At 33.4% G+C, this 27,010-nt stretch overlaps 1 protein-coding gene across 2 annotated transcripts in view; it reads left to right on the top strand.

Moving 5' to 3' along the window:
* GRID2 (glutamate ionotropic receptor delta type subunit 2) overlaps positions 1-27,010 on the top strand; it is a 1,588,204-nt gene that overhangs the window by 918,427 nt on the left and 642,767 nt on the right. For both annotated transcript variants that reach the window (XM_058295409.2, XM_004470379.5), the window contains exons 5-7: positions 7,387-7,440; positions 15,049-15,222; positions 22,838-22,999. In XM_058295409.2, coding sequence (XP_058151392.1) covers positions 7,387-7,440; positions 15,049-15,222; positions 22,838-22,999 — 390 coding nt within the window. The remainder of the gene's footprint in view (positions 1-7,386; positions 7,441-15,048; positions 15,223-22,837; positions 23,000-27,010) is intronic.

Genomic DNA, 27,010 nt, shown 5'->3' with positions numbered 1-27,010 from the left:
GTAAGGATGCTGTGAGGGTTAATAGCATTGTTATCTATATAAAAGCACTTAGTGCCTGGCACCAAGTAAGCACTAATTAAGTATTAGCTAACATTATTATTGTTGTTATTGTTATTATTATTGCTTTACTGTAAATAGCATTCAATAAACATTTATAGTCTTAAATAAATGCTAGTGACCATTACTGAGTATTATAAAAAATACTGCAGTAGTCTGACTAAAGAAGAGAGAAGAAGGGAAAGGGGATAAAAGAAGAAAAGGAATTTTAATTTTTGTACACATATAACACTTTAGGTGCATTAGATGCATTGGGTCATTTAGTCCCCTTGCTACATACCTGTGAAGAAAGTACTATTCAAATCATCAGGAAGCTGAGCCTCAGAGTAAGTAATGTACCTAATTGCCAATAAGGAGACCTGGCATTTAGACAGAGGTCGTTTATTCAAATTTTATGTTCTTTATCTAGTACCACACAGCCTCCAAGTCCTGAGGTATTTTGCTTTGGGGATTCTGACGATAAGATTCTATACTTCTTTATCACGTCAAGAACCAAGATCTCCTTCCTGAAGAAAATGTGAATGATGGGATAATGTAGGAGGTGGCTGTTGTGGGAGGAGCGGGGTGAGGGGGGTGAGGGGTGAATGCGGACCTCATCTTTTTTTAATGTAACATTAAAAAAAATAAAGACAAAAAAAGGAAAATGTGAATTGCTTTATTTATTACTTATTTAATTTGGGGACATTAAATTCCATCTGACAACTTTCTTAGTTTATTAAATAGCTAGTCCTAAGTGAAGTAGTGAAAATCCACAGACAAATAAATATGCATTAGGTCTATATAGTTATAATTTTTCCACAAACACCATTTAGTGGAAAGCTGCCTTGTACCTTTTAACAAATAGTTACTGAAAGCCTGCTCTGTGTCAGTGACTATTCTAAGAGGATAGACCAGTGATGGAAACAAAATTTTTACTCCAGTAAGGCTTATATAGTAGTGTGCAGAAAGAAACTGTAAATCAGTGTGTATGTAGATGTGTAGTTATTTATTTGTCTCAGGTGGAAAAAACACTCTGAAGTAGACTGGGACAAGAGCAAGTGGTAGAGAGGCATGAGGGGTCAAGGATAAGTAACCCTGGAAGTCATGCCTGATGAAGTGACACTGTGTGGGGTCCTAGGTGAAAGGGAGGAGGGACCTACATGCATAGTCTGGTGGAAGTGGATTCCAGGCTGGAAAGAAGAGGCATACAAACTGTAGTGTGGCTCCCACAGTTACATAGTTAAGTACAGTTAATAAAGGATGTGATAAAGTTGTGCGATGAGAGCACAAAGGCAAGGACAATATAACCTAGGACGTGGAGTGGGGAAGGATTTGACATTTGGTTCAGTCTTTGAGTTATGAGAAATATCAAGGAGAGAGCATAGAGAAGAAATCAAAAGAACAAAGCGCGGGCATGAAAGTTCACAGCTCCACGAAGCCTGGATGTTGCATTTAAACATGATCAATAGACTTCTCTGTAAGAACTTAAAAAAAAAAAATTACTTAAAGATAATAAGAAAGCCTTAGTTCACAAATTCCAGCAATCAGATCCCAATATGCCTCCAAATCATGTTAAGCTCTCCTTAAAGTCCAAAAAAAACTCAATTCAATGGTTTGGCAGTCATACTTAAGAATTAATTTACCCTGCCTACAGTCATTCAGCTATTAAATAAATAAATAAACAAACAAACAAATAAATAAATATTTTAATATGATTTTCTCCTTTTTGCCCAAAGGTGTCATATTTCAATTTTGTGAAAGAGGCAAGGGATTATAGGGGTCCTTACATAAAGCCTTCTTTGCCTAATTATTTGGATATAACCTACGTTTAATCACTAGAGCAAACATTAAAAGAACCCCACTGCCCGCAGAAACACACAAAGAATTAAAAGCTGTAACTAAGTGGTCTCTTGCTCTGGTAATGGTCGTCAAATTTTCATTTGTATTTTCAGCAAGCAGACAGTTGAAATCATAAATTCACTTTTAATCATTGTCCAATCTTTATATTCTTGCATCACTTTGTTCTTGTCCATCTTAATGCATTAAGAATCATAGCGGGTTCCATAGTCTTGGCCAAATCTCAGAGGTGGCATATTTCCATCTCCCAGGGGGTGTGGGAAGACCCAACTGCACAGCAGTAACAATAATTCTATCATATCCGTGTATGAATTAACTTTGGCAGTGATGGCAAAAGGATTTGGATGGAAGTGTATTTTCGGTCTTCCAGCTGGAAGATCAGAGCAGAGACTCTAAAGCAAAAGACACACAGTTGGGTGGCAGATAGTGGCTGCTTGGATAAGAACCGAAGCAAGTTGGGGATCCATGCTGAGCTCAAGGGGAAATGCAAACAAGACAGTCTTTCAGATCACCCCCAAGCTGCCCAATATCAGCATGAGAGATTACTCTTGCCATCTACTGGATATACTTGGGATTTAAAGATGGAATTGCACAAATAATACTACAGAGTCTCCTTATATTGTGGTTTCAGTTCCTCTAATGAGAAGAAAAACAAAAGCAAAACAGGCAAAGAAAATACACAATGGGAATAAATACTAGATGATATATACTTTTACTGTACCTTAAGAAGACTGGATCTTTGTACTGTCACTTTGCATTTTGGAGAATTGAATTGCACATTTTTTTGGCAGAAGCCTATTGTACTACAGTTTAGCCTATCCGACACACTCAGGCAACTGGATGTAGAGTTGGTGCTGTAAATGCATGAATCTTTGCTGAAAATCTACTATACACTATAAACATATTTACACTATTTACCCCTTTCTATACTTTATGGAAGAACATGGTGATTTTAATTCATTTTGTTTTTAGTTCTGTTTTGTTTAATTTAAAAGGGAGAAAAAGACTAAAAAGAAATAAGTATCACCATTTGATCAGAACTATGACATATGCATTAGAGCTTATATAAAATATGATAATTCAAATTTTTGTTTTTGCTTTGTGGAAACATTTGCCTCTGTTCATTGTTCTCTCTCTAGTGTTATTCTAAAATCATGATTATAAAATTACAAAATCCCTGGTGATGTTTCAATTAGAATTTGGAAGTTTTTGAAATGTGTGGCTAAATTAACAGTTTTTGTAGTCTACGTTTCCCAAAATGTAATAATCCCATGAGATTTTTGGTGTGAAAAAAATGGGTTCCATGGTCAAATATATTTGGAATATGTTGTATTCCAAATATTCTCTCGTGCACATTTATTAAAATATGAGGAATTAATATTTATTGAGCACTCACCATGTGCCATTATATCGAGATGAAAAGTTTATTCCCATGACATCTAATTGACTTGTAAAAAAGGAGGATTTTAGAGGTGTTGTTTGAACATAATGTAATCGATGCCATCGAGGGAAAGCTTTAACTTGTCAGACCTCTGCTGTCTCGGAGCAACACTGGTCAGCGTGATCATTGGGAGCCTTCAGCTACAACTGAAGGGTTCTACAGAGCAGTTCTTGATGCTCAAAAGTTATCAAAAATATCTAAATTGTGAGTCTATCAATAATACTTATAAAAATTGATACATAGGCCTGCACTAATCTCTAGTCACTAGAAATATTGACTGTAAACTCATTTATTCCTCATTATGAGTCTATTATGTGGACCCTATTATTAACCTTATTGGCAAACCAAGGTTCACAGGTTTAGTAATTTGCTTAAAGTCACACTGTAAGAAAATGGAGGCATCGACTATGATTTCAGAGCTCACACTCTTAAATTCAAAACTATGCATCCCACAATTAACTCATATATGGAATAATATTATATATTAACCTGACATTTATTTTCATTATACTTCTTTATATTTAAAGCTCTGAGGATTCCTGCAGGAAAAATTCTGTTTATCTTTGCTCAGCCTATGATTTCTAAATTTATTTGGCTACACAATGCTTTTTAATTTTAGTAGAAGTAGTGCCCCACAGATTACAGTTCTAGAAATGCTGAGATAAGCATTTTTCTGTAGTATTGCTATAAATGAGGAGCCAGGAATGGAGTAGTTCTTTAATAATTTCTCTGGCCTTTTGTTCTAAAATAACTTCTGGTGTCCTCTCCCCAGGCATACCACTTGCCAGTTTCCACCTGACAATTTGGAATGGGAGGATAGGGAAAGCAAGCACCTGACACCTTGGCTACGTTAGATGCACAAAGCCACTAGATCCCCTTTGCCTAAATGTGTACTATTTAGTACATCTTGCAAAGGGAACAAGCTTATTTTAGTTAAGCCTCAAGGTTGAGTGAAAGACAGCATGTTGCTGTTACTGTTTAGTCAATTAAATTGTCCTGTGCACTAGTAGGAACCGTTCCACATTTATTACCAGGGAGATACACGCTCTGGCAGTGTTGTTGATTTCTTTGCTTCGGATTGTCTTATATTTAGCACTTCTAAAGATTCGAGAAGGAATGATAGAAGACACAGTGACAAATTGTAGGGCTTTTCTAAAGATTCAGAAGTTCTAAAGTTCCTGCTGGTGACAGATGGCCTGTCCTTACTCATTGCTTGTCTCTTTGACAGGACTTCCCCCACTACCACCACCCTTTTTGCTCAATTGATTTAAAGTAAGCTCCGCTTCTTGGGAGGCAGAATAGTCTCATTTGTTAAAACTGCATTGCTAAATACATGTGGCATTACCCTGAATGAATATGCACCACGCACCTTTTTTGTACAGATGTGTAGTGATAAAAGAGAATTATGGGGTAGGAGGAAGAGAAGACACAAACTACTAAGAAAATTTCACAGTTTCTTTCTGTCTATTATTTTGGTACAAACACACTAGAGTCCCCCTTGGATAGTTTTTTCCTTAGTGATGTGCTTCTTTCGTTTGATAGCCCATTCATTCTATGAACTTTTCAGCAGTGTTTCTTAAATATCATAGTAACAAAATAAATATTATTTTAATACATTTAATATTGCATAGTAGTCTGACAACTTTTGAAATTTTTTCTAGTAAAGCACAGTTAGAATTTACTATCTTGTAAACATTTACAAGAATCTACAGAATGAGAAGAAGCAAATGTTACAATCATGTGCTTGGATATGAAGTTAGATCCCATTGGGAAAAAAAAGAAAATTTAATCAAATTGCTTAATCCTTTCCATTGATTTCATATATATTCACTGCTAAGAATCAATATATATAATTTAGGTAAAGAAGGTGGGATAAAGGAAACAGTTTTCCCCGTTTAAATTCTAACAAAACTGCAAAATGGATACAAAGGATTTAAGCTTTCTGGAATGTCTTATAATCACTTCTTATGCATTTATCCTGAGGTAATTTAGTCCTTCAAATTAGTAATGCCACTAGTTTTATACAGTATTATTTAGACTTAAGTGTATCAAGTAGAAAGAAATTAATATTACTAAAAATATAAAAGTTATCAGATGAATTGATTTGGGATTTGCAGATGTGCAATAGTTGGATTTTGTTATTTAGACAAACAGCTGGTAATTTCTTTTTTAGATAAATACATCTTTCCTAATAATGCTCTCTGTATAAAAGCTCAATTTGATTATATAAAAGAATAAACAACATCTTCACCACTATTTCTCATTTCTTTTAATTCCACTTTAAATTTTAACCCTTCTGGTTTTCTGCATATGTGGAAATTACATTCTATTGTACTTATGCTAGTCATTTAAGTGGAAGAACTTAAAGCTTACCAGTTTTCCAAATTTTGGCTATTGAATTCCCTGTCATCTTTTTATGCCCCTTACTAAATGCTCCTTCTATTACTGATAAACAGTTACCTTTTTAATTAGTGATTTTCTCTCCTTGCTCACTTTCAGTAATATTCAATTACAAAAAACTCATTTCAACTCATTCATCATGCATGAAGATGTTAACCTATGCCTAAGAAACTTATATTCCTTTTTTAGTTTCAAATAACAAAGTATACAATAATGCCTAGATTTAAGTTGTGTTCACTTTGGCATGCCACTAAAGGGTTAAAAAATAGTTATATTTTCATTCTTAAGTATCTTTCTGTATAAATTGTTTTTCTTCCCCAAAGAAAATTGGATTCTTAAAAAAAAGCCTTGAAAATCCTTTAAGTTGTATTTTTCCAACATATCACCATATTCTAAAGAGGAACATTCTAATAGAGGAACATTCTTGCATTTGCATTATTAACCACAATACAACGAATGTAACTTATATAGTTAACAATATTATTATAATATTTTTGTAGCAAAGTCAAAGAAGATACTTTATCAATGCTAAGGATAAAAGAAAGAAAATGGGATTTAGTTTTATGAGATGTGAATATGATCAGGCATTTTTGTTTTCTGTTTTCTTCATTAACAAATGGTCATGCCTTTTAACCATCATTTAACCAATCTGGGGTCATTTGTTCATATTTCAAAACACTGGAGAAACAGTTGAGCTTGTTTTGGGGATTAAATGGGATAAACATGCCTGGAGAGGATTTTTTAAAAGTAATTCTTTCATAATTTGTTAAGCTGTCTGTTATTTCATTTTTTGAAGTTGAAATAAATTTAAAAGGAAAAAAAATCAATATTCATGAAAAGTCCAAAATATATTTCAAGGTTTGGAAATGATGTCTTTGTAAAATCACTGAATCAAAAATTACTCTGATGAGTATGTTTATTAAACTATATTAAGTTTATTAAAAGGTGCATAGCTGAGGTTAACAAAAATGCATTGCATTAGATAAGGTATGCCAAATTATGCTAACAAATAATTTTTCATGTAATGTTTCAACACAACAGAGGTTTATTTTATGGTCAGCACAGTTCCACATTATAATTTTTATATCTTTTCATGTGATTAACAATCTAAAAGCCATTGCTATTACCCATTCATACCTTAATGTTAATAAAATGTCAATTGTTTTTAGTCTTTATATCCAGATGATTTTAGAATTCTTCCTCCTTAGAATACATATGACACAAAGCTTGCCAGAAGAACATAGAGCAGTTTACCTTGTCAAGATAACAGCAAATATATACATAAGAAAGCAGTGGAAGATAAGAACACAATGTTAGAGACAGATTATGGAGAGATATACTTAGATATTGGAAATGGGAACTATGACTTGATCACAGCAAATTATTATTTGTTTTATTTTTTTATCTGTAATCTAGGTTTTTCTAGGGTTTTGACAAATTATAATTTCATCCTTAATTAGCAAGTTCAACAGACAAATGTTTCTACAGCACTTTACTACTAGTTTTTTTATCTCCAACTGAATAATAAAGGCCCTTCTACCATGTGATTCATTTTTTGCCATTCGCAAAGTATATCCATTTAGTTTTTGTTTTGTTTTGTTTTTTCCTTCATGATTAATACTGACTGATATCTTGTTTGTTTTCTATTCTAGGTTGTGGAGACTAATTTGGTTGCTTTTGACTGTCACTGGATCATTATAAATGAGGTAAAGCCAACTAAACATTATTGTCAACCCTGAGTCCTGTTTTTGTATATATTGATAGCATTTCATACTGCCTTGAATTTCCAAGAGGAAACAGAAATGAAGTAAACTTTCAGCATAGTGAGTGGATGTTGTTAAATAAAAATAGAATGAGGACTTAAAAATATTATAAAGGGCTTTTGAATGAAATAAATGGAGAAAATCTTCCCCACTGAGTATCTGTTAGCCTTTTCCTTTGGCTCACATTGCTTGCTTACGGAGATGATTTTTTAAAAAGTACAATCCTTTCTTTGTAAGCATAGTGAAGTCTTCCCAGTGGAGTACTTGTGTTCCATTTATATTTTAATGTTGTTTTCCAAAATTTTTATAGTCCCCCCTTTTCATGAAGATTAAATAGTTCAGTGCATGAATATTAATAGAGAACAGTTTCTTAAGAAAATAAAACTGTTTAAAATCTATCTACACAGAACAATAAAAAGGGAAAAATCATGGGCTTATTAAATACCTTGTGTACATTTTTAAAAACAATATATAAAATTAAATATATATTACAACATGACAACCCTGTGAAATAAATAGTCTATTAGTAGCCACCAGTAAGAATCGAAAAGGACAATGAGGACACTGGTCATGTGCAGATAAGTGATCACATGGATTTGTCCTCAAGGAGACCTACTATTCATTCACATCTATTATTTATGCATAAAGAAAATGTATTAGTTATCTTTGGATACTCAGCATGGAATTATAGAATAAAAATTTTGTTCTGGGGAAAAAAAAAGATACCGCATTTGAGAGAATTCTGGTTTTGCAATCCGTAAGTTAGGCTGAATCCTGACTGGAAGAGATGTTAGCTGTCTGACCATGGTTATATAACACAATTTCCCTGGTATCGATTTTACAGGTTCATAATAAAAATTAAATAAGATATTATCCAAAGCTTCAACGCAGTGGTTCACACATAAAACTCAATAAATAGTATCGCAAAAGGATTGAAGTTCACAGATCACTTCCACACAGACTATTTATTTCATTGTATACTAAAAAGTTATTCTATGAAGTGCTGAGGTAATGAGATCCCTGGAAAGGAATTGACTTTTCCTTACACAGAAAAGTAAAAGCAATGGCCAATTTTGAGTTGTTTCTCTGACACCATGTTTTGCTAATGGAATGATTCTTTTTAGTTCGATGTAAACTGGAAACATTGTCCCAATCTGTTTGTGGTCTGCCAAACTTAGTCTATATGATTTGTCATTCTGTTCCTTATGGCAAATCAAACTGGTTTTCTGAGATACCCAAGGGTGAAGTGTGTATGTGTGTATGTGTGAGTTACAGGCGTGAGTGTATGGGGGTTGTGGGGGAATTCTACTTTTCAATGAAATTCTGATATTTTCTAATTTTCTAATATGTATTAATTTTCTAACTAGAATGACTAATCTGCTCAAACATCAGGACAGAGGGAAGGCTAAAAGGGAAGGGATTTTGCCAAACATTTATGCTAACTTTTCAAACTAGATATATTCATACTAATTTTTATGCATGGAAGCTAAGGTTCAAAGAAATTAAAAAGTTATCTGAAACTAACTGGTGATATTGGAATTTAAAACTGTGTCTTCTCCAGGCCAAAATGTCTATTTTAAAAAATAATTCTTCTTATAGATTATATTTTTTGAAATTTCCACTGCCTTAGTTTAATGTTAGGGGAGCCACTTATCCCTTAGTTTTTGGTTTTGGTTTAATTATTTCAAAAAAGATAACTTTTTAAAATATAGAATTTTCTTAATACTTCATTTTATCTCATGTCCAACTTCTGATAGAGAATAGACTACACAGATTTCCTGAGGCTAAACAAGCTGTAATAATTTTAATTGTTCCAGTCAATTGAGCTGACTAGGGGAAAAAATTATTTCTTGCCTCCTTACTGGCCTGAATTAATCAAAACAAATCAATACTCACAGCCAAGAAATGGAAATAGCCACTTTCTTCTATTCTTTGGCAGAATTGCAGAGGGAACTGTGATTTTTATATATTTTTCTATATTCAATTTAACTTCCAAAACAACTGCCGATCTTAGAAACGTGAACCCCAGTAGAGCTACCCAAATGCCAGCAGTATTTACCCACAGCTTATGCTTCAATTTGTACTTTGAAAGAAATTGCTGCTTCATGTTATATAGACATAGTCTCTCACTAAGTATACTAATATATATTTCATTGGTGCTGAATATCACAGGAAGAATAAGAAAGTTTACATTTTACTGTCATTCACAAACAATTTGACTCATTTTGTTAAATTTATCACTAAATGTTATTTCACAAAACATTGGAAAGGTAAATACTGTCTTTAATGGATGTTACATAATTTGGGCCACTGTTTTGAAAAATAAAAACAACCGTGCAAAGAAAGCAAGTAACTCAATAAATGGCCATATTATAGAAGACCACAGTTCTTTTCTTGCCCTTTACACTTGTGTTTTCTAGGTAAGCTATCATAATTACACATACACCTGTACCTTCACTGAATCCTTTATCTCTTTTTTACTAGTGTCCTTCCTTTCTTACTAGCTCTTAAGCAAAGGTATTATTTCTTTTGGGTAGGTCAACACTACCTAGCGTTTGAAAAATCAACTGTTCACAACCCACACTACTTATATTGGTTGTTACTTGTATCTAAACCAGTTTAAAATGTACAGACTAAGCCAGTTTTCTCTATTTTCATCCCTAAACATCCCACATCAGCCAGTATATCTAAGGTCAATGTTTTCACTTCCACAGGCCACTTAATTCTCCTCTAAATAGGCCTCAGGAAAACTGACATTCCCTACCTTTACTTCATCCTTAAGCATTTGCACACCTATTTATACAAATGAATAATAGGTGAATCATAATTTACCCTAGTTTCTATAAAAGAAGAAGCATGAATTTTTCAAATTTGCTAGGAAGCTAATAAACTCTAAAAGTAACTGCAACAAAAATGCAAATTCCCATTTTTATTGAACATGGAGAACATGAATCTGTCTAGTTTGGTTTGTACAGCTATTATTCTGTTGTTAATTTTAAAATGGGTTTTGCAAACATTTATTTAATCTTATTGCACCAATAGTTTTTTCTTCTTAGAAAGGTATAATAAATCAAAGTTGGCATTGTGCTTCATGATACAAATTGAGGTAGAAACTTAAAAACAATATATTTTTTCCATTTGCATTAAATGTGGTATAATAATGAAGGGTTGTACTAACTCTTATGTTGTAATCAATCATATGTTAGTACTTGGTAATAATATTTATATTCTCCCTACAATCAAGGAATCCAGTTCGCAACAGCCTTTCCATATAGGTATTCTCTTTCCTTCAGGGCACTGAAGCAGATGGCCCAGCACTTTATTTAAAATTTACTAAAGTTAGAAATTAAGATAGGAAATATACACTGTTTAGAGCTGAAAGGAGCACCATGCTATATGCACTCTTCTCCCTGATTATATTAAAACTGACCTTTGGTGTCCTCATGCTATTTTTACTGACTTCTTATATAAATAATTTAAATCATTATTTTCTCTTAATCTCTGAGAGTACTGTAGTTAAGCAGGAAGTTTTGTGGGGTCTTTTTGATTTGTTTTGTTTTGTTGTGAGGGAAAAAATCCTATTTGAATAATGGGTGTTTTTTCATTTTTTCTAGTTTAGTGATAAATTGACATGCTCATCACTAATCTGTCAAACAGAAAGGTGCCATTCTGATGCTCTTCCTGGTGATATATAGTCTACAGTTTGTTTTGTTCCATATATGAGCATAATGTTTGTGTAATTATTTCATATTAATATTAAACATAATAGATGCATCAAAAGATCATTTTTGCTGAAGCGTGAAGATTGAACATATACGCAATCTTCTGAAATGACACCACATTAGACTGCTTAATCTCATCACTAAAAATTTGCTTTATTCACAATTGTTAACATTTTTATAACATCTTTGTGCCTGGAATTAAAATTTCAGATAATTAAATTCAGAAGGTGAAAGCTTGTCATACATTCATTCATTAATTTTTTATGTATAAAACATTTATTAAATACCTGCTATGACCCAGAGTTTAGTTAGATGCTAAGAGATAAAATGAGAAGGGGGTAATGGTCCCTTCTCTGAAATAGTGGAGATTGGGATCTGAGCCAATAGATTTTGAGAGTCTTGACCTTCAGAGAAGTCTATTAATTTAAGGCTAAAATGGATATACTACAAGGATTCAAGAGTGATTCAACTCCAGAAAGTTTTGTTCTGGGAAGTGGATGTTTCTGGATAGAGTTGTGTCCCCACCAGATATTCTTGCTTAGGTCTTTCACAGTGCAGGGCTCACCTTACATTGACGTTTCCAAGCATGTTTAATAAGAATGTTTTCTTAAATGCATTGATTTGATTTTAAATAACTTTAAATTATTCACATAAATTACTTTCAGGAAAGGATAGTATGATTTACTCCTTAAAAAGTAAAATTGGGAAATGTGAGGCATACTGAAACATATTTGTTCATTTTCTCATTATATTAATTCTTAACTCATAAATATGCTCAGTAAAATAAAGCATGCATAAAAGGAGAAATAATGTTATGCTTTAGATTCTTTACATTCTCTAAATAAAATTCAGGAAATTTCTGTATATCCATATAGAGATTCATGTATTTGGTAGCAGTGCAAGGCTGGGAGATGCAAGTGATGAGAGAAATAAAATTCTAATATGCTAGATAATATTTTTAAAATTGAAAACATTGGAATGATATGTCCTAATAAAATGCACAATAATTTCATATTTTAATATGAAAGTTTATTTATGGATTTTTTTCATTTAAAAAAATCTCTTTTTAGATTAAGTATTCCCTTGGTTTTTAATGCTTATTTAACATAGCATCTGCCACTTTTGAAATGTACTTTGAAATACAGAGATAATATTCCCTAAATATAAAACAGCTGCCTAATCAAGTTTTCATATCACTACCAAACTGTTTTTGAAATCAGATGTCAAAACTAAAATTGCAAGTGTATTTTTTGAGACAGACTCTTTTTTTCTAGTTTCATTCAGAATGGCAGAATCTTTCCTACTGGAAAATTACTTTATTTTCCCTTGCCCCAAATTATAATATACAAAATATATTCAATTCAAGTTGACATTCCTTCATATTTATTTCATTTACTTAGATACATGAGATTTTCATGTGAAAGATAACCATCCCTCTTGGGGGTTTTAAAGATAGCCCTCTTAAAAGCTTTCGTTCATGATAGATGACTATCATTCTATAGAATCATCAATCTGTTAAATGTTGAAATAATGCATCTCTGCTATTTTGTTTTGTTTTGTTTTTTTAATTTTTATTTTTTTTGAGGTACTGGGACTGACTGGGGATTGAACCTGGGACCTCGCATGTGGGAAGCTGGTGCTCAAACACTGAGCCACACAGGCTTCCTTGAGTTGTTTTTTCAAGTTGTTTGCTTGTTGTTTTTTGTTTTTTTTTTAAGGGACCCCAGGAACCAAACCTGGGATCTCCCATGTGGAAAGCAGGTGCTCAACCACTCGAGCCACATCTGTTCCCTGCAGTTTTAAGTTGTATCATTGTTCATGAATATTAATCTAAAATAGCCCTGGTAAGGAAATTTGGACTTCGTGTGAAGATACTTCAGAGAGGATCTCTCTTCACAACACTGATAAATCTATGCTGTGAATAAAGAATATTATGAGGGAAATGCTTATAATCCCTGTTTTCTTCATTTATAAAATAACAGCATCTGATTTAGAGTGTTCTTTCTAGCAGAAAGATCATTGGTAAAGCACTTAGAATTTTGCCTAACATATAATATGCACTTAATAAATATAAGTATTGAGTCTAATATGCTGATTTGTAGTTCACTGTGTGTGGAGTAGAGAAAGGCAGTGCTATTTGATAAAATGTTAAATCTTAGTGTTGCTAAGGAAAAAAGACAATATAGGTTATGTTATGAGAAAAGTAGTGCAATTTTTCACTGCTTTTTAAATGAAAATTTTGGCACAATATGGAATTTTAAAATAATGAAAGATATTGAATATGGTATTAATTTGTTTTAAAAGATTTTTGTCATAATTAGTGCTTAAAATGCAGTTCACAGGATGCTGTTTAACTTTGTATTGTGAGTACTTTACAGAGAATTGAAAAGTGCCCTGAATTTTGCTAGTCAGAGCTTTCGTTGGCCATTGAAATGACACAGACTAAAAGAAATGTATGGCATTTTAGATGAGACAAAAACATTTTTTATGGTACATTAAGGATTAATCGACCAGAAATCCAGGATATTACACTGGATACAGCTGATAGCAGGTGTTATTTTATTTTCAGAATATCTATATTTCATAAAGATCATAAATAAAGGGTGAATTTTAAATCTATTATATGCTACAGGGAAGAATAATATGTCATTAGTCTAGTAAAGAAAAGAAAAAAAGTTATTGCTGTAAGTAGTCTTTTCCTCTTTCATTATTCTGTGATAATTCTTTGCATAAAAATTGAGAAATGCTTGCTGCAGTCCAAAACTTATCTTGAGTAAAATCTTTTTTCTATAGCTATAAGAATCTATTCAAACCTATAATTTCTAATTACAAAGACTTCATTTGTTTGAAAGATTCTAAATGGACATTCTTAAGTACAAACTACTTTTCTAAAGACTACCTTAAAACTGAAAATAATCCTGATATTTCAATTCTCATGTATTCCCATTAGAACAGATATATGGTATAGAAATAGCATTTCATTCTTATTACTTTTCCATCCATCCTTGAGCCAAATCACATTTAAATATGGAGTTGGGAGGTGGAGGGAGAAGGAAGTAGAAGTTACATTTCTTTGAGTTCTGCAAGCATTCATATGCAAAAGAGAATTGATTTACAGTAACAAATCACCCTGTTTCTCCCTTCCTTGCCCTGGTTAGACCAACAGAATTTTTCTTCTTTATGTTAAAGACTACGATTATATACTCACTTGTATATTCAACTGTTGCAAGTACTTTGCTTAGTCTGTGCCTTCCACAATAATGTATGTGTTAATATCAACACTTGTAAGAATAATTAGAAAAACTCTTAAAAATAATTAATGTCTCCTCTTTCTTTCCTTGCCTCATTTAAGACCTCATTTTTCATTGTTAAGAACAATATATTTTACTGTTACATTGTAACTATCTTCCTAGGCACTCAAAGTACATTGGGTAATCCATTAATGATTAATAAACTATAAAGTCAATTTATTTGTGACCTTTTTCAATATTGTGACCATGCACATACATTTTTGTAGAAGTGTTCAACATAATAAATGGCAAGGTTATTATTAATAAAAGTATATTTGAGCCAGTTGCCTCAATTTCAGATTATTTAGGCATTAATGTTTATAATTAAAAGCACAGACAGCGACTACAAATGAGTTGATCACTTTAATGAACATGTGTTGTTGTTTTCATTTGTATATGTGCTAACCATTAAGTTAATGCATTACTGTAACAGGATCGAATCCCTTAACATTTCCAGGTAGTAACTCATGAATGGCTTTGTGTTTCTGTTCCTATATTAAAGCATTTCTAATTCTTCCATTTCTTATCTTATCTTACAGGAAATAAACGATGTTGATGTACAGGAGCTTGTAAGAAGGTCAATTGGAAGGTTAACGATTATTCGGCAGACATTTCCAGTTCCCCAGAATATAAGCCAGAGATGTTTCCGTGGCAACCATCGAATATCTTCAACATTGTGTGATCCAAAAGATCCATTTGCTCAGAATATGGAGGTATATTCTAAATGCAGGAGTATTTCTTCTAGGTGCTTTTTCAATGGGCAATTGCAAAGAGACTTTTTTTCAAGTTGCAATGGATTCATTTGTACATGTTAGTATTTTCTCAACAATTTAATAAGTCTATTTGGAAAGATTGTTAAAAGTCTCTGCTTTTGATACCTTGATTTCATTATAGAAAAATATCTACTTGTTTAATAAAAATATAGTAGGTAAAACTTCTTCCTTCTAAGCAAATAGCTCCCTAGCATTTCCCATGATAGAATTTGTGATTGGTATTTCTTAATGCCAGATTCCACAGTATTAAGCTAATAGATGTGTTTAACATTCCTGGTAAAAAAAAGAGAACAGAAAATTTGTACATAACAACAACAACAAAAGATTAGTTTGTAATTCTATAGTTAGAATAACTTAATCAGAATATAAATATGCTATAGTATTATATAGCCGTATCTCACTTAGATGGGATATAGCTGAAACCTTCACCATTCAGAATACAACTAAGAATTTGGAAGTAAACAAAATCTCTGAGCAGCAAACTGAATACCAATTTTCTGCAGCTTACTCATAAGAATGCTCTCTAAACACTTACCCAGAACCTATTTATTTTTCTTAAGGAAAATCCTATCAGATCTTTTTATTTCTCTTTACACTAGAGGTCTCAAGATATCAATTTGAAGGGAATGTTACAAAGGGCAGGCACACTGACAACAGCAGGGAGCCCTAAGGAGCACTCTCTAGCGAGGCAAGAGTCAGAAAAAAAGAAATCAATCAGATATGAAAACGCAAACAACCTATCAGTGTAGGACTTTTTCTGTAAAAACAATCCTGAGTAATAGAACACTCCCTAAGGGTATCACAGTGGTATCCCACTAGTATATTAATTACTATTTAAGTGATAACCCTGAGATAATCACAAATATTAAAATCATGGTCAACTTCAGAAGTCAGGAATCCATAAGATATACTTCAGAAAACTATTACTTTAAAATGTTTAACATGTGTATTTGTCAGTCAAAGAGGTGCTGGTGCAAAATACCAGAAATTGGTTGGTTTTTATAAAGGGTATTTATATGGGGTAGGAGCTTACAGATACCAGGCCATAAAGCATAGATTACTTCCCTCAACAAAGCCTATTTCCATGTATTGGAGCAAGATGGCTGTTGATGTCTTCAAGGGTTCAGGTTTTCTGGGTGCCTCCCTTCTAGGATCTTGCTTCTCTCTGGGTTCAAAGTTCCACTCTTCCCAGGGCTTGCTTATTCCTGGTCTCAGAGTTCCTCTCTTACTGGGGCTTGCTTCTGTTTCCTCTGTGAGCTTACTTCCCTGGGCTCCAGCTTGAGGCTTCAGCATCAAACTCCAACATCAAAACAGTTAATCCCAGAACATTCCAGATAAATAAAATTATTTTACAAAACTGCTTCTCCTTTAGAAAGACAACCTCAGAACCTCCCCATCCATAGTCAGCTTTGAATTTTCTTTTAGATGAGTTATCAGAATTCTCACTTACCCAATCATTTCTTCGTAACTTATTAACCTTATAATGAGCAACATGTATTTACCAGATAGCTAGCCTGGATGTCATTCCCCAGAATGCTGGATTCCCTGCTAGATTTTAAGCTTCTTCAGAATAGGTCCCCTCCAGAACATGGATCACAACATCCCCATAATGTGCTTTTCTCTCCTTATTTTCCCCATCAAACCTATCACATGCTTTGAACCTCGTGCCTATTTGTGAATTTCACGTCAATTGAGGAAAACTAAGCCACTCTGGGGCCTTAATAGGATCTGCTTAAATTTCAGTAACTCTCTTATAATGAGCCATTTTTGCACTTAAATTGGTCATGGATATAATTTATATAAAAATGATTGAGTTCTACATGGAGAAAATATGAAGAAACTTTGTTTTAGAAAATTCTGTTCGTATCAAAAGAAATAGCAGGAAATGAAACACAAATTTAAGCAAAATTACTGACTGTGCCCTTTAGGGAAATCAAAAAGCGCCTATATAGCATTTTAAATAATGGTATAATCCTTCCATTCCCATTAAAGAATTCCTTGAAATCAGGGAACAAATCTTTTATTTCTATATTCTCAGACCTATCAGATGCTTAAGGCTGTGTAGGAAGTGTCCCCTCACTCCTCCTTTCCCCACATACTCCCTTCAAATTCACAGATGGAAGAAAACAAGCCAATTACCTTTTTCTTTGAGACTTATTACATATTAATGTCCCTCTTATGTGTGGTAGAATTTGACTAAATATTTAATATATAAAAGGAAAACCGAGAGAAACTTTCTGTGGGAAAATTTATATAATTAAGACTCCAAATGCATTGCTCTTACACTTAAAATGTTCCACTAAAAGAAGAGCATTTGATATACAGGTTTGCCTTGGTGAAAACTTTTGTCTCACTGAAGGTAGAGAAAGCAGCAAAATAAAATGCTACTTTGGATTAAATTCTGATCAGCAAGGCTCCACTGACCAATAATTTGGGAGTTGTGAAGTAGCTGTCTCACCTTGGAGTTCATAAAACAATGCCAGTAAATATGATCACACAGACTTATAGTCTATGAGAATTCAGAAGGGTACAATTAAACAGATTCAGAAAAAATAAAGGTATTCAAATATGACTCAAGTAAGCTTTAAAAAATGCAATTTATATACTTCAATGTAAAGAGAGAAGAGGATACAGTGGGCCTGTGTAGAGATGTCTCTGGACTGTTACAGTTATTTTAATATGGCAAAGAAAGGCATGTCTGATTTAGGAATGACAAGAAAACAAGCTTCACAAAGCCTTAAATTAGTGCCAAGAGAGATCAAAATCTAGAATTAACTGAAGTTGCAAAATAAATATTAAAGAAAAACATTTTAGCTCAAACAATGTTTTCGGGCATATATGGAACAAAAAGGAAGTGAGACATTTACGGCCTGGTGAAACTCATATCAACTTGGCTAATAATGGAGAGAAAACAGAAATGTTCAAATGCTTTTGCTTCTGTTTTCTCTAAGAAAAATGATCTTCAAATTGAAAACATTAGAGTAAAAGTCATTAAAAGGAAAGTATATCTCTGGCTTAGAAGGAACAGGAGTTTGGAGATAATAAGTCTTGTCCTCTATATCAGAAGCATTATGCAAAGTCAAGAAAGGGAATGCCTTACTCTTCTCTTTCCTATTTAGATCACATCTACAGTAACATGTCAGTTCTGGGCACTAATGTTTAACAAAAACATTGAAGGGAAGTATGGTTAGAGGAAGAGGACTGAGATAATGAGCAGCCTAGAAACTTTACCAGATGTATAACTGAAGGAAAGAGAATGTTTCAGAGAAAGTGATAGATGCTGTCAAAAACTGAAAGGTTGTCTTATTAGAAAAGGTGGTGCTGGTGTACAGTGAGGTCAGAGAGCAGACATAGGGACAGTACGAAGGAGAGAAATGTTTGGTCATATAGTGGGATACTGGAGTTTGAGATTTTAGAGTGGTGTGTTTTTGTGTCCAGTGAATAATCAGTTGTGTTGGTTGCAGACAGAGTAAAAGTGAAGATCATCGGTGTAGAAATTGAAATGGCCATTTTTTAATGCTGAGAGATAGTTTGGGATCACAATGAGTGAGGAGTCAAAGACCTCATGAAAAAAGAGTGACCAAGAGGTCAGTAGATGAGGCAATAAGAAGTGATAAAGTTTGGCATAGCAGAGAAAATGAATCTCAAAGAAGAATGAGCACTAGCCTGAAAAAGAACAGATTTGATGTGTATTAGAAAGCTCAAAGAATGGCATCACCAATTTTTGACACTGCAGTTTGGAAAATGAACAAATAAGTAGAGGGGGTCATTTGTAGAGAACACCTGTTACATCCTGGCACAAAGTACTCACCTTTAAGATTCACACTGATGCTCCAAGTACATGCTTCAAGGCGTGCGAAACAGGCTATGCCACAGAACTTTCAGGTTTGTATGGAACCTAGTTCGCTAGTTTGCTAATCTTGACTGTTTTCTAACTTTTTAAACAACTTTATTGAGATATAATTGACATACCATAAACTGCATATATTTAAAGTGTACAATATGATAATTTTTTAAAATTAGAGCAATTGTAGGTCTACAGAAAAATCATGCAGAAAGTACAGAGTTCCCATATACTAGCTCAGCCTCACCCTCATTTTCCCCATTATCAACATGTTGCATTACTGTGGTATATTTGTTACAAATGATGGAGTAATATTACTGTAATTGTATTAACTATAGTCTATATTCAACATTAGAGTTCCTTTTTGTGTTGTACAGTTCTATGATTTTTTTTTTGTTTATTCTGGTAACATATATACAACCTAGAATTAATTGTTTTAACCACTTTCAAGTATAAAATTCTGTGTTGATTACATTTACAATGCTGTGCTGACATCACCACTACCCTTTCCCAAAATTTTCCATTATCCGAAACAGAAACTCTGTACCAATTAAGCATTGAATTCCCATTCCCTGTTCCCCACCCCTGCCTCTGGTAATGTATATTCTAATTTTTCACTCTATGACTTTAATAAAGCCATCTAACTTTAAACTCCAATTCCTTTTTCCCCTTTCACCATCCTTTCTCTTCTTTCATTTGACAGCTATTTATCAAAATAAATAAATAAAAATATGTGTCAGCTTCCAGGGTAACAAAAATACAAGGGATGTGGAAAGATGTATAAGACTTTTGTCCAGAGGAACTCACATTTTCGTGTGAAAGGAAGATTTAAAAAAATTCTTACCATCATAATATGTTTCAATAAAGATAGATGTTGAGTGTTACAGAGGCTTAAAAGAGAACTGCCTGATTTAGCCTGGGAGTGGGGATAGTCCTGAGAAGTTGTCGAGGTAGGATTCTCCTAGGATGTAACCTTTGAATTGAATATTGAAGGAAATTAATTACTTGGAGAAAGGTAAAGTGACATCAAAATTTGCTACTACAACAATTTCATAGATACACTTAAAGTAGTCAGTCATAGGAAGAAGCAAGATAAAGGCAGAGAGAGAAGAGTAAGCAAGTTTGAGGCAATAGAGATAGGAGAGGTTAGAAAAGTCCAGATTATTGGTATCATGATGAGAAGAAGCCATCAAAAGGTGTGCCTTTGATTTCTGATTGTTGAGGTCAGCCCACTCATCGTTCATGTTCCTGCTATGTTTTCTTGTTGGGTTTTCACAGTCTAATTCTGACTTTAACTGATTTGCAGACTACTTTTATCTTCACTTCCATTCTTTGATCATAGTGGATATCAGCCAGTCCTGTCACCCACCCTTCACCCATCCTCTATGACTCAGTCTAGTTAGCCATGGGCAAAATGAAACAATGCACTTTTTCATTATTTAATATGTTATGATTCAACCATCATGGAAAATAATCGTCAAACTAAAATTAGAGTGGGAATGCAATTCCTTGGCTCTCAGGTCAGCACATCTCTGAATTCATCATCAGAAACAAAATCAAGGATTTGAAAAGTGGACATACGGCAGAGTAAGCTAGAATACCATTCAGTACATAGTGCTCTGATTTAGTGGCTATACTTGAAAAGTGAGATTTTATTTAAATGACCTGTAGAATAAAAAAACCATCTAAAGGAAAATATAAATACCCTGCAATACTGAATGATTATAAGCAGAATGAATTAGTCTGAAAGGGTCTAAAGTCTAGCCTATTAATGTATTCTGTGCCCAAATATGGCTGACCATCCAAAATATAAGAAAACCCAAAGCAGTTCATTGCATTTACATAAACCAGTGATTCTCAAAGACCTGTAGGCAGACTCTTCTTGCAGACTGCATGAGAATCTGTGGGAAGGTATAAAACAAAAATGTACAGAATCCAGGCTGGCCTCCTGGAATTCAAACTCATTAACTGTTGTAAGGCAAGGAAGTCGCTGAGGTTTTTAAAAAAAAATCCCAAGTGGTTCTCAATGTCCACGTCAACTTCAAGTCATCAAAATAATAATAATATTAATAATCCTCTATAGCTAAACTGCTTCTTAAGTGTTCTTGTCTTTGATATTAACAGTATTTACTTTGGAAAAAACTTAAAGGAAAAGTGATAGGTTTGCATGGTAATTGCCTATCAATTACATCTCATTAGTAATTGGCTTGACATTTCAGAAGGTTTTGTCTACCATGAGTTTCAAAACAACCTAAAATGATATAGTTGAATACCATTAAGTTGCCTTGTCATAATAAAATACATTGGGATAAGGTTCACAGAAGGAAAAACAAAAACTAGTTTCTCTAGTATCCATCTGGTGGGGGAAGAAGGTGAGGGGAAGAACTGTCAGCCCTAATATTACCTTACAAAGAAAAACCATGTGTTCAATATCTCTTCAAAAGAAGACCTACTTTCATGAATATTAATTGAATAAAATGATGTTAACAAATACAAAAGATTTAAGATTTTACCTGTAAGTGGAAGAAAATGTACAATACATGTTAGGAAACTCTTACAAGTTGTTCATAACATCAAATTTTTCCCTTCTCCTGCCTAATTATCTCAGTAGTTGAAGCTTAGTAATGTCCATGATATGCGCGGAAGACTCCATACATTTCCTTTCTGATTAAGTATAATCAAAGGGCAATCAACATATCATCCCTCTGTTTTCAGGAAAAACTGTGATAAAAAGACACTTAAAAGAATCTGCAAAAATTTAAATGCTTTTAGATGGAATCAATTTTCATAACTACATTGATCCTCTTATTTTTATGCTGGGTTTTTACTTCAAAGAGGTAATATAATAACATTTAACAACTTTTTATTGACCTGGGAGACCTCTTGGTGTTCATATTTTCTAAATAATTTCTAATTTCTTTGGAAAATAAGCACTTTCAGTAATTAATTGACAGCATGGATAGTAGTTCTGGCAAGACTTAAGTGTATGAGTGTAATAGACCTTAGCAAAAGTGAGCTATAATTCACTTTTATCTACATAGAAGAAAGATAATAACATAATTGCCTTAGAAGAAGAAAGCATTTACTAAACACACACTCACTGACAGTTAATAGTGTATGGTATTTATCATGTTAATGTGAATAGCTATATAATTTTTTATATATCCTTGATCATTGTACTGTTTGTGAGTGGTGTGGTATTTTTTCACTTTTTCGTTATTGAATCCCCATAGATCCAAATGTAGACACAGATACTGCTTCCTTTTTTGCACTTATGACACTCATCTTTATGTAAGATAATTTGATATTGCTCCATCTGAATAACTAAAATGCAAAAATGACATATTCAGAAAAATGTATTATTCAGTTTGCTCTTCCAATTTTAAACCCTTAGATTCTTACCTCTTCACAATGAAATAAGGGCCAGTGATTTTCCAAGGTCTGACATTAACAGCCCTGCCTCTGTAGAAACCTCTTTTTTATCATTTCTTTCACACTTAAATAAGATGAAAAAGCAATTGAGGCATATAATCAGACAAGACTTCATTCTCAATGGCAAAATTGCCCAGGAAATGAAAAAGAAACCTCTGCTTAATAAATAACCCAGGAATCCAGCTATCTATGACATGAATGGAAGGAGCTGACAATATCTTCTTATTCTTGATGGTTAGTATCAATAATTCTAGTGATCACTGTGTAATGTCTTTTCAGATTTCCAATCTTTACATATATGACACAGTGCTTCTGCTTGCTAATGCTTTTCATAAGAAGCTTGAGGACCGGAAGTGGCACAGCATGGCCAGTTTGTCATGTATCAGAAAGACCTCCAAGCCCTGGCAGGGAGGGCGTTCCATGTTGGAGACCATCAAGAAGGTAATTTCTGGTTACTATTTCACTCTTCTTAATTTTGATGAAAGGAAGATATAACAAATCATTCTTCAGTGAAATATCTTTTAGAAGAATATTTTTTCTCACATTGATATCAATTCAAAACACAAATATCACTATATTGGGGATATGAAATAGTTTTTAAAAAAGAACAGAGGGTCACATACATTATAAAGAGGACTTTATTTGTAAGAGAATTTCTGTGCAAGAAAAATTGGTGGTTGAAATATTTTAAATGGCCTTTGGTTATATCATAGTGTTAGATGTTCACACATTATTTTAGTGCCTGTCACAAAATACATTGTTATGTTTTTTTTTAAAACCACATCCACAACTAAAAAAATAAACATTGGCCTTTGCTTTTTCTCAGTTAAATGATAAAAGGTAATAGATTGGATTTGATTACTCTAATTTATCTTACAATGATGGTATCATGATTCATAAGTAGTTAATATTTTGTAGCATTTGTGACCTATTTTAGGTATATCTTTGCATTTCTTTACAGTCCATGTTTTGGTTAGCTTGCCTATGACCTGCTTTGGCACTACCTGTTCCATTCCCATAAGGCAGTTTATGTTGTTTAGCTCTTCTCAATGGTATAAGAATTCTGCAGTTTATTAGCTTCTTTGTCATGTCATCTTTGATGACATTTTACATTTGTCTTGCACAGCTTCTTGGATTAAATAAATTGATTAATAAAACACAAATTTCTCCTCTATACTTTGCAAAAGGAGACAGCCATTGGGAAGTTTATGTTCTTTATTTTACCCATCCTTTTTTCTCTGAATGCATTTGCCTTTCTCTACTGAAAAAATAAAAGGTCACATGATATATGAAAGTATTTAGAAAAGTCAGGAAAAAAAATTAAAATTTTAAAATTTGAAGTGAACTCAGATATACAAAAAAATGGGAAGTGGAGGAAAGAAATATTCCAAGTGGAGAAGCTGAATCTTTCTCTTGGTACTGTTTTCTCTTTGCAAAAGAATCATATTGGTAAAAATGTAGGCTCTTATCAACAGAAGAACTTGAGAATCAAATTTATAGAATATATTGGCAGAGAAAACATTTTTCAAATAAAAATAAGTAAGTGAAATTCAAACTCAAGGTGTTGCCAAAATCTCACAGCTCTTTCCATGCAGAGAGCTGGCAGGTATAAATCTAAGGGAGGTGTTGAACATGGTTCTGATCCTGCCAATTTATTAATTCATGACTTGGTTAGGATGCAAAAACCATAATATACTCATTCTTCTGAAGCTTTCTCACAAAGACAGAATTATAGTTTGGCAGATTGCTTATGAGATCCTTATTTAGTGAGTATATCAGTAGGAGGGTAAGAGAGCCACCACAAGATACAGATATTTCTCATGTAGGACTTCAACATAAAAAATGTTGTTGTTAGAAAATTTATTATAACAATTTAATACAATAATTTTGGAATTTTATTTGGGAGTAATATTTTCATATTTGTTCCTGTAACTTCTAACACAGAGACACTTTTAAAAGGAATATATGTATGTATATATCCATGTATCAAGACATTTAAGTTTGAATGATATGCATGATAGCACATGTTCAATTGCATTTTTTTGGTTTCACATTTCAAATTGACCTTTAAAATTTGAATTTTCCACCCTAATCATATTATTTTGTTTTGAGGGGTCTGGGAAAATGGCATAGGTGTGGGTCAGGCAGGGTACAGCTCTCTTACAAAATGGGGGAGAAAACATAAAAGCAAAGAGAGAGACTGATCAACAGAGTATAATCACCAACACAATCAGATTCCTAGATATCAACAAAAAATTACAAGCTATAGTAAAAAAACAGGAAGATATGGCCCAGCCAAAGGAACAAACAAAGAATCCAGAGAGACACAAGATTTCAGACAACTAATCACTGATGGCCATACGAATTTGCTAAATCAAGTCAAGTAGTGAAGGAAAATATGACTAAAGACATAAAGAATATTAAGAAGATACTGTGTGTGCACAAAGAACAATTTGAAGCCTGCAAAGAAAAGTAAAAGAGCTTATGGGGATGAAAGTCAGAATGGAGGAGATTAAAAATATATTAGAGGCATATAAATTTGGTATGTGCTTGTTGGAGGACCCAATGGAGCACAGCTACCATCTGTGGGATTAAGTCAGAATCCTGTCCAGGTAGAAAGATACAGCAGAGCCGTGGAGCCTCAGTTGGCCTCAGATAGCCATTCTCCTGTTGTCCCTGCCAGCGGGCCATCGTGCATGCCTGTGCATGTAACGTCCCCTGCTGCATGTCTAGCCCCGGGCCCACAGTGGAGAACCCCTTGTCCCGGGAAACAGGGGCTGGCCAAAAAGGGGGCCGCCTCCTCCCCCAGCACAGACTGCACGCTCATGAGGAACCTGTTGCTAAACCACTTGTAGGCAATCTGTTTCTGGGTCAGGATTTCATATGTAACAAAGTAGCTCCCTCGCCACCATCTATTGAAAGTCAGCCCTAGACACAAGGGTTTGAAATTTTATTTTTCTAAAAAAAATAAAATGTTTTAAGTATTAAACAAACTGTAAAAAAATAGAGGTATATAATAGCAGATTTGAATTGGTTGAGGACAAAATAAGTGAATTGGAAGACAAAGCATATTACTTTGTCTTATGTAAGTATTTTGCAGTCATACCTTAGAAACAAAATGGTCCCCCACTAAAATTTGATTTGGATATCAAAGCTGATGATGCTCCACACACGAGAGAATTTGAGAGAAAGTTTACTGCTCACAAAAGAGACTTCCAGGGAGAGCAGGACAAACATAAGCAGGTCTGCACTGGGCAGTGCAGAGCGAGAGGACTGGGCCTTTAGAGTGTCTCAGGGGTAATACTGGGAAAAGTACAGGTTAAAGATATGCAAGGTTTAAAATTCCCACAGGGGCCAAAGGAGGAGGCAGTAGGAATTTTCTTATCAGCCTGTCCAGATGTGGTCAAAGGGAAAGGCAGGATGAGGCTTCGAAAGAAGTCAGGGGTCAAACATCAAAAATGGAGTCTATTGATAAAAGTCTTAATTATATTCAAGTAACCACAACATGCCAATATTAAAGGAATGCCATATACATTTTTAAAAGTCTGTGTTCTGCTACTAGGAATACAAAGAATAAAAGAGTGCTTTTCTGTCTTTTATTAATTTAGATCTTCATTAGGGACATAAGTCAAAACAGTTTTTAAAAAAACAATTGCTGCAAGTATTATAAATGTCCAGTAAAGGGGTAGTTGGCTGTTTCCCAGGGCCTTTTCTGTTGCTGCTTTATAATTTATTTATGAATGATAGGATAAATGCCTCCTCTTTACTCTTCTATTTTAAAAAGTTAGAGTAATTCCTAAATGTTCTTATCCTGTTATTTTTCAGCACCCCGTGCCATTGTTATCTGTAATATCTTATAGGTTATTTTTTGAAAATTCTATTTTTTTAAATATTGAGACTTGTCATCCATGCACATGGTATCTTTTGATATAGTCACTCTTTTATACCTTGCCCCAAAGATTTATAATGTTCTTCATGCATATTTATATTGTATTTTATTTCTAAAATTTTGTAGAATTATTTTTTGTGTGTGTGTCTTCATGCCCTCATGAATGGGATATGCGTCCAGTACATTTTTCAACTGCTTATTGCAGGTATATATGAAAGTTATTGATGTTTGATATATTTTATGACCAACCTGATTATCCTTTGAAACTTACTACTGGTTTTTACTTCCTTTTTTTTCCATTTTATTTTCATGTGTTTTTCTAGTAGACAGTGATATCTTCTTCAAATAAAATTATTATTGCTTCAAATTTAGCATTTTATACCCATTTTAACATTTAAAAATTTTCTTGACTGAAAGTATTATCTTCTACTTCCAATTTTATATCACTTTGGTGATGGATGGCATCTTGTTTTAATAAAAATGCCACTGGTACTTTGCTATTACATATATAAAAGGTACTATTTGAAGCAAGATTTTTTAAAATTCTGGGCAGAAAGTGTCCT

The sequence above is a fragment of the Dasypus novemcinctus genome, chromosome 1, assembly GCF_030445035.2.
Source record: "Dasypus novemcinctus isolate mDasNov1 chromosome 1, mDasNov1.1.hap2, whole genome shotgun sequence".
NCBI classification, from domain to species: domain Eukaryota; kingdom Metazoa; phylum Chordata; class Mammalia; order Cingulata; family Dasypodidae; genus Dasypus; species Dasypus novemcinctus.
Note: the sequence above shows the minus strand (reverse complement) of the source record. Positions and strands in the feature narration are given on the sequence as shown.